Source organism: Gigantopelta aegis, chromosome 4 (genome assembly GCF_016097555.1).
Source record: "Gigantopelta aegis isolate Gae_Host chromosome 4, Gae_host_genome, whole genome shotgun sequence".
Taxonomy (NCBI): Eukaryota; Metazoa; Mollusca; class Gastropoda; order Neomphalida; family Peltospiridae; genus Gigantopelta; species Gigantopelta aegis.
In genome coordinates, this window is record NC_054702.1 from 111,411,962 (window position 1) to 111,421,747 (window position 9,786).

The 9,786-nt window shown below is 38.3% G+C and overlaps 1 protein-coding gene across 2 annotated transcripts in view; it reads left to right on the forward strand.

Annotated features, from left to right (window-relative positions):
• The window catches only part of LOC121371777 (metabotropic glutamate receptor 1-like), a 128,579-nt gene that overhangs the window by 93,846 nt on the left and 24,947 nt on the right, over positions 1-9,786 (forward strand). For both annotated transcript variants that reach the window (XM_041497910.1, XM_041497911.1), the window contains one exon: positions 208-428. In XM_041497910.1, the coding sequence (XP_041353844.1) occupies positions 208-428 (221 nt within the window). The remainder of the gene's footprint in view (positions 1-207; positions 429-9,786) is intronic.

Consider the following 9,786-nt stretch of genomic DNA (forward strand, 5'->3'; position numbering starts at 1 on the left):
GTCTTGGCCCTCAGGAAAAGGTCTCCCGATTTATTTTGCATACACCCATGTATCTATAGGCCTGTTGTGTTGCATCAGTTATTTGGGTAATCAGAAAGATGATCATTTCGATTATTTTACCCATTATACTTTGAAGCACACTACGAAAGTCAATACCAAAGTCAATAGATACAAACACAAGTCATGATATCTGTGGTTTTGTTGCAGTGATGGTTGGGGTAACCGGAAAGACGTTGTTCACGGCGTTGAGAAGGCTGCAGCCGGGGCCTTGTCCATCAAGTTTTACTCGCCTCCGCTGAAACAGTTCAACGATTACTATTCAACTCTGAGACACGACAACAATTCGCGGAACCCGTGGTTCACGGAGTTCTGGCAGGAGAAATTCAACTGCTCCCTAGAAGAAGATGACCAAAACAAACGATGCACTGGTGAGTGTTGGTGTGAGAGTTTAGCGGTTCGGTTACCTGTGTGTTGGTGGGTATGTTGAACGTTTGTTGTGGGTTTTTTTTTTTTTCACCCACGCTCATTCTAATATCGTATTTATTATACATGGTGCAGGGTGTTATTTTTTTCGAATCCGGTGAAGATAAAATAACTTTTGTTCTATTGGTTGCAACTTATTAGTGATATCATGTGGGTGATTAGGTATTGATGGCAATACTGTTTTGATCTTTTTGGAATAGTCCTTATGGGGCAATACTCTGGAAACTTAGTTTCAGACTTCTGCAGAGTACAAGAAACAGAAGAAGAGAAAACCCTACAAAATCCAATAAAACAAAGTTTGGTTTATTACCAGAGCTCACATTGGAACACATTTTGGTTTAGCCAATTTTCAAATATATGGTGGGTTTCCTCGAAAATTACTAAAATGTGGTTAATTTAAAGAAACGTTTATTAGCCAATGACTAAATGTTGTAGCTCCTTTGTATAACAATTAGCAGTTGGTTAATTTAGTAATGCGCTGGATAATTCCAAAGTAACCTGATTAATTTGCCACGTGATCTGTGATGCAATGCGTCGCCTTACTGATGTCTTTACACCGAGGATGACTTGACATCCTTTTGTCCATTCCCAGATAAGCCCGTCTCGCGACCCTTTACGCCATCCAATCACTTATTAATGGATAATATATCTATATTTCTTGACAACGGTCTCACTTGCCAAATTGAATTCTTCCCTTCCAATATGAGTTTGATGCAGAGACGTCCATACGTCAGCGGACATCTTGACAGGGCGACTTTATCGCCGAATACATCGGGTTTACCAGTAATCGACTTCCTATCGCGAGTAAACTGTTTCACAAACACAGTAATCCCCCTTCGAGGCTGGTGGCTGCTGATAGCGGTCGAGGCAGATGGTGGGGAAGTTTGACGTGCAAATTATCACAGTAATTATCACTTGATTGGAGTGGGACGACATTTATTTGGATAAAGATTTGTGAAGAAATATATATCACTGAGAGAGTCATCAAACTTCCTGGCCCGTATTATATATTCTATCGTGGAGGTCAGGAACTGTCATTTTATCTAAAATGATCTGGCACCGAATGATTTGTGGCGCTTTATCACGACCTGCCATGTCATTGAACAGTCTAAGTTAACACATTAAAAGAACAAAACAATGTTGCATGCATGTTTTTCCCATTTATTTCAAAACTTCTTTTCCAATTTTTTTCTTCTAATTCTATCAATGAATCCAATACATTATTAATTATAATTTAGTTTCTCTCTCTACAATCCTAACTAACAAACAAAAACCCACCATAAAACTTTGTATGTACTCTACTTCAAGGTATAACCGTTATTCCGCCTATTTTTATTGTTAAGTCTGTTATTATGAAAGTATTTACTTTACGACGCTGTATCGTTTCTGTTGATTGTAAGTCTACACTAAGATGGAGATCATCCTGTAATGGAATATGTGTCAGTGTGAAGAACATGCGACTTGTGTTCGCATCGAGTGTCTGCCCACACCCGACCGGTGACCACATGACAAGAGCTAGGTATATCTCCGTGGTAGTTCTGTCGCCTTGGCCATTGGTCATGAGATTTGTCAACATCAAAGGGCTCGGATTATAATCTGTGTTGTCCTTTCTATGGAAAAATGCTATATTTTGGGAAGGAGTAGCCTGTGTATCGGTAGCGTGTTTCCGGTATGTGTCGATCGTATGTCGAAATAATCACAATATATAATGCTAGGTTCACACTGTGAACTGTTACAACGGTTGCGTTGTAATTTCCCCAACCCCGACTTACGACGGGTGCGCTCAAATGAACAAATAATGGATTATACGACGAGAATCGAGTTGTAAGAGCGCCCAGACTAGCAACTAGACAGTCGTAGAAGTCTTGAGAGCAAAATGTTGGCCAACTTTGTTTTGGCAGTTGATAGTCTAAGGTTAGCATTAGACTCGAGGCAGCCATAGTTTAAAATGTGCTGAGATGTCGTTAAAACATAACGACACCGCTAGAGCACATTGATTTATTAATCATCGGCTATTGTCGTTAAAACATATATATTTTCTTATTTTTAACCCCCTCAGCACGTGGCTAGATAGGTGTTTTCTTCACAATACATATTTCTTTCTTTAAATGCTGACAAGTTTCAATCAGTCTGTTTTTCTCGACACGATCTCAATTGCAGATGGATCAACTTGCTTGGGAATTTTGATTAATGCAATAAAACGTTTAATGTCACCATTTTATGTTTCGTCCGCTTAGTGCTAGTGTGAATTTCATCTAGATTTTTATATTTTATTACACACATATATAATATTTGTAAAGGGACTTCTTCATTAAACAACTGACTTTTTGACACTAGTTCGACAAAACGCAACATCAAATTTCCTGAAACCTCAATGTTAATCTGTGGCACATATTATACTCGCCGCCAAAAGATCTTTGATATTTTTAAAGCCAGACATCGTTTGTTTAGATGCTAAGCATAGTAGTTCGGCATGCGCAGTTACTTAACTATAGCATTGAACATCCTCATAACTGGTAACCACCGTCTACGGCACCGGTTGCAGCCCAACAATACCATAATGATTGCTGACCCGGACCTGTTCCACGAAGCGAAGCTAATATCGCTCGTGAAACGATGCCCTGAACACTGGCCACAGGACGTATGACCATTTGTGGGACATGACTCCTAGCATTTCCAGTTATTGGACTTGGAAATAATTTAACGTGAACCCCCAGAGCAAGCTGTTGTAGCGCACGCCTGTCTTGTGCGCAAGATCTGGCTTAGGCCAGTTCTTTCGCCCAAGACAGGAGGAAAGTTTGGGAGGGTAAAGAGCGGACTTGGACACTCAAACCAACAAGCGCAAGGGAACACAGACAGCCCAATCCGAGGACCAGTCGTTCGTAGAGACGACCGAGATAAGAACTTGGTTTACAGCATCGCTCGGTCGTCAGTGTTGACACATCGAGTGTGCTGTCTCCATCAAGCTGCACTAATAGCCGATAGCGCTCAAACAGCCCATAATGGACAACCGACGCATCTTCTCACAGATATACAGTAAGCTGACAAAAGAATGAGACAGACTTACATAACTTAATTTTGGGGAGCTTACATATATCAAAACATGACGTAGGACTACCTCCATTTTACACTTATTAATAACGTCGTCAACATCTTTATAAATTATATTTTAAAATGATTGGCATGTAACAATTTCCCCTTCATCTTAAAGGTTTGAGTTACTTTCTTTTATCAGATAAACACAGTGCTATTTAAATAGAACTTGGTCAAGTAAGCATCAAAATAGACCGAATGGGTCAACCATACAAGATAAATACTGATCGAACGATAGAGATCACGTCTCATTTCCAAACATGTGGAATGTTTATATTTATAATCACAGCTATTTTAGATGTGTAATGGCAGGAAAATGCGCCTACAAACCCTCAGAAATTGGAAATAACGATTGTCCGTTTTCGAATGTAAGTAAATACTACATTGACATTGGCGTAGTTATGATTTTATACAGGGGGTGGGTGGGGGAGGGCACTCACACTGTCCTAGTCATGTTTACGGGGTCACAGGCAAATTTAAAAAGTAATGATAAAAAAAGAGGTTTGACGGTAGTACTAGACCAAATAACTTCCGGCTGGGTCAAAGTTCGAGGTGCACCCAAGTTTTGATAGAGAAGTGAACACCACAAGTCCTGTGATTGGTTATAAATGTGAGTGTGTTGGCTGTAAAAAATAATAGTTTTATCTGGGTTAAAAAAAAAAAACAATTTTATTTCATCTAGTACCAATGTGTCAAGTAGCCTTGTGCTTGAAACATGTATGGGGTACCTGTATAAAAAAGTACTCGAATTTTGTGCGGAACTAGGGTAGTCATAGACGCTACCCGTTATCTCAGAAACGATCAGCTTGACCCCCATTTTTTTCTGATTCACTTTAAGTGTGAGGGGTGGTAGTATTGATATCCGTGGCGTTTATGTCGGTTGATACGTTGCAGGTAGGAGTTTTAGCCACATATGTTACTATTGTCGTCTATGGGATTTGATTTGGTAGTATACACCCTATAGCACATATTCAGTGCATAATAAAAAATATTATGATTTTGTCATTTTATTTAATTAAACTATACTGGTTGATTAATTAGCCATCACTCGACCATGCAAGTTCACAATGACCTTGACCTTGACAATAATCTCTGTACATGGCTCTGAATGGAGTTTGAATCAAAGTTAGCACTGAAGAAAAGTTGGTTTTGGCCTATAATTCATACTGTAAAGATTTCAATAATTTCTTTTTACATGGTATTTGACTTGCCATATACAACTGCTCTTAAATATGGTATTATATATAGGCAACCTGAACTAAGATTTTAATAGCAATTTATTTTTATATTAAAAATAGCATGTGCCAATAGTGGGTTAATGTCTTTAGTTTTCATTAACATTGTTAATTTTTTATGTATGAAATTCTGAAAACTCAAATTTGTAAAGAACTTGATTTTTATTGTCATTTTGACATATTTATAGGATGCTAAGTTATATTTTAGACAAAATAGTAGTTTTATGAAACATTTTAAGTAAATTTGAAGAAAAACTTTACCAAAAACATAATTAAATTTGTTGTCACTATTGTGCCTTCTATTCTTATTTGTACATAACAATAAGGTTGTTAAACATATACGTAGATCTCCAGATCATTTTTTTTTCTTAATCACTTAGTTAGCTCTCATGAAAAGCATTTTGAGTTTATACTAGATTCAGAACCAATTTTTTCAGATTTGATTATCTGCCTTGGATTAAGTTGATAATTTATTTTATTGTTAAAGCTGTATTACCTAATGTTACTAGCTAAATAAAATGCTGGATTACAGATTGTAGGAATACATCTAATATACATATTGTATTCATCCAGATTAGAAAATAATGCAAGAAAATAGATGTTTGGGTAATTTTGTCATTTAAAAATAGTTTTTTTCAGTAATTAATCAAAAATAAATGTGTGAAAGCTGCATGATAATTCCAGATATCACAACTATTAAAACCCCCAACTACAGTAGGCTATAAATAAAATATAGTCAGGAATATTGGTGGCTGCCAATGGTTTTCATGGTTCATTATGAAAATCAGCATGGCCGATGGATTTGAAATTCCCACACCTGGTAACTTGAAGACACCCACACCCAGCATAGAGGATTTCCTCCCAACACTAATGTTCAGGACATTAAGTCATTACTTCATACAGGTACAGTCATGTTTGTGTTTCCTTCCTCAGACAGTGTATTTTTTTAATACTGATATTTCTTTGATGTGCCTGTTAAGGTCTTCATAATCTAGGGGTCAATCATGTGCATGTGTTTTAATGGAATTCTTTAAAGGGGTAGAGGTACTCTGACTATCTTTGTTGTCTCTATATATATACCTGAGTACACACACCCAACTGAAAGTAAATATCTTCAGGAGTTTTATTTTAAAACATTTTGTTGTTTAATATGACATATTACATTTGTACAAAACTATATGCAATATATATGTTTTTTGAGGTGTACATTATATTAGGTTGCACTGTAGAAACAACAGTTTCAGTGAGGTTGTCAGTTTATTTCAGAATACACCAGATCCTGGTTGTCATAAAGACACATAGCTGGACACTTTTTGAAAAATGTATGTTATCAGTATAGGTAGTACTAGACCAAATAACTTCCGGCTGGGTCAAAGTTCGAGGTGCACCCAACTTTTGATAGAGAAGTGAACACCACAAGTCCTGTGATTGGTTATAAATGTGAGTGTGTTGGTTGTAAAAAATAATAGTTTTATCTGGGTTAAAAAAAAAAAGCAATTTTATTTCATCTAGTACCAATGTGTCAAGTAGCCTTGTGCTTGAAACATGTATCGGGTACCTGTATAAAAAAGAACTCAAATTTTGTGCGGAACTAGGGTAGTCATAGACGCTACCCGTTATCTCAGAAATGAGCAGCTTGACCCCCATTTTTTTCTGATTCACTTTAAGTGTGAGGGGTGGTAGTATTGATATCCGTGGCGTTTATGTCGGTTGATACATTGCAGGTTGGAGTTTTAGCCACATATGCTACTATTGTCGTCTATGGGATTTGATTTGGTAGTATACACCCTGACAGGGCGCCATGCCCCCCCCCCCCCCCCCCTTCTCCCACCATGTCCCCGCCTCTCTACCCCATTGTGCACCGCTTGAGCCGCGACTTGTGCTTGGTCTTTTTCAACATAGCAACATTTAGAATGAAATATCACCTTTCTTATGTGGACATAACAGTGCAATGTCCGATTGGTTTTATTCACCGTTTTTTCTCATCTACCGCTGACACCGAATAGCCGATATTTTTCTGCGAGTATACACCAGGGAGCACGTCGAGGAGCAGTAAACGGAGAACGGTAATACGTACAGGGCAATCATGTCGGCAGAGATAAACCTCGACTGCCCATCTTCGGCGAGACTCGTCCGACAGGATTACAGCTGCAATACGTTAAACCGAGGTTTCTTCGATAGCAGTTTAGTCATCACTGCAAATACTGAACTGCTTTACTGTCGCCAAATAATATTCATTTCGGCAGAAAACTTTCAGAATTGTTCAACTCGTCTCTTTCGATCAGTTATTTTATACAAACTTGCCATAATTGTAATGTTTAATGTTCACTTTTATATTGTACTGTGGAAGTGTTATTTACTTAAGTTAAAGCATGTTGTAATGTAAAACATATTAGAAATAGCTGTTTACATGTAAACATGTATATAGTACTTTTATTGAATTTCACACATCATAGTCCTCACAAAGGCTAACATGTTAATAAAAAACATTAATCTTATGGTATTGTTATTGGCTACTGAACTCAAAAACAAGTTTGCTGCAAATAATTATAGGTTTTTTTCTATTAAATAATTCAGTATAGTGAGTTTTTGTAATCAATATTTTCATCTGTTGTAAGATAGCATCGCTTTTAAAGAAATATTATCTTTGGGACTGACGCTGGATTATCTAGAGAGGGAATAAAACCTTTAAAAATAGGCTCCTATATTGTCAAAATCGCAATTATTACCCAACTAACAATAAATCCATTATATTCATGCAATAAACAACATATTTTCGAGTCATTTCGAAGTTCTACGAGGTGTTCGCAGTCTCAGCAAACACTCTCTGGATTAACACCCTGGTCATTAGTAACGATTTGTAAAATGGTGGGGGGGGGGGGGACATACGCTCTACGGGTGGGGGATGGCACAGACACAATTTGGGAGGTTACACCTGCCATACCACTTGCGTATATATGAACCAGTCACTGCTAGAAGGAACATCACTGTCACAAGGCACTGACCGGTGTTCGGTCATATTTGCTGCGTGTGAAAAACGTTTTGATTTGCAATTTCCTGCAGACCCGCGATTTTGTCGATTGAATCGCCAGTTGCCCCATTGTTCATCAAACCGCTGCTAGGTCACACATAGTGTCTTCGTCTATTCTAGCGGCCATTGTAATGCATGTATTTAGTTTGAACGAAAGTCGTCCAGATTGCTGTAAGTGAATCACTGATTCGCGGGTACACCATACACGCCGTCACGTTACGCCGCTACGAAAATAGTCTGGTCCAGCTTCAATTAACAAGCATTGACAAAATCGAGTTTCGTGATCCGGGCAGAATCGACATCCCTCCCAACTCATCTGCGCACCACAATCAAATTAGCCAACAACAGAATGATTCTGTGGCCATCGGACTAACACGTGGACGTAACGCCAAATAGGTTAGTAGTTGGGTTATCTGGTAGCAACTACACTCTGGATCAATGTATTTGGTTGCTATGTCACCGAGTACGAAAATGTGTTAATGGGTTATTAATGACAAAATGGTAAGTGAACTAGAAGGCAAGCTTCTTGTTTTCTGGAAACGTCCCTTGGTATTTCTAGTCAAAGTTTCTTTAGATTCCCATTAGTACTGGACACGCGCAAAATTAAATAGTCGGTTAACCTATTGACATAACTGCCACGTAACTCCAAACTCTTGGAAAATCTTTCCCTCCATGAAAATATAATTCAATGAACATGAAGGTAGTTCAGAACCATATAACAATAGGTGCATAAAGCAACATACGCCCCATGTTTCACGTAACAGATGATTAAAGAAGAAAACCAAACCGAACAAACAGCAATGTTCTGTGGCACTCTTATGCATATACTGGTTGTTTGTAATGTGATGTCAGGCTCGTTGGGGGTGGGGTGGGTGGAGGGTGGGGTGGCGGTGTCCACCAATTTATAGGACCAAAAGAAGTAAATGTTTTGCTCCTCCCCACCAATATATATATATTATCCACCCGGATTATATGTGCCTGAATATTCATAATTTTTTTTTTTTTTTGGTCTAGTATTCGAGTACATGGCATTCATGTTAAGACACGCTGTGTGCAATGTTCAAGGCAACACCCTAATCCGTTAGCCTATCAAAGATGTCTCACTGTCTTCGGCCCGCGGTTCCCCAGGCACGGAAAGAGGGAAATTATAACACGTTAATTGGATGAGATGAGAAATTAATGGCGCTTATTAGCCCTATCTATCCATCAGTTTCACACTGGAGTGGTCTTTTAAGTCACTTAATGCGGGCTCACGAAGACGCGCAGTTCGGTTCGCAGGATGGACGCTTAGCCTTCAGTCTAGTTACTCTCGCACCGCCGTCACTGGTCCAGCCCAATCAATAGTATATACAACGACGCACTTATACGCATGCACATACATACATACGTACACACACACGCACGCGCACGCGCGCTCACGCACACACATATAAAATTCAAGTTTGTTTTATTTAACAACACTACTTGAGGACATTGATATATTTAATCATCGGCTATTGGATGTAATTTCAAGTTTATTTCTAGGTACAACTTTCTTACAATATTTAGTGTCTGTACGTGCGTGCGCGTTTGTGTATGCTATACTTTAATTTGACCTTGTACGTGCTTTTTCATCTTTTTTTTGTGAAAATCGTGTACATGTACATAATTTTCACCGTTTACAACAGACTAATAAGTTAAAGTTTGTTTTGTTTAACGACACCACTAGAGCAAAATGGTATATTAATCATCGGCTATTGGATGTCAAACATTTGGCACATTTTGACATTTAGTCTTAGAGAGGAAACCGCTTTGAGCTGAGCTAGAAGTATGTCGTTGTCCGGTGAATAATTCAGTTGATATAAGTTATTTGATGAAATGTGGATGAATAAACGCACAGCATTTAAACATCGTCTAATTGCTTCTAAGTTGCGTTTTGTCAAGGATGACTTTGACATTTGGTGT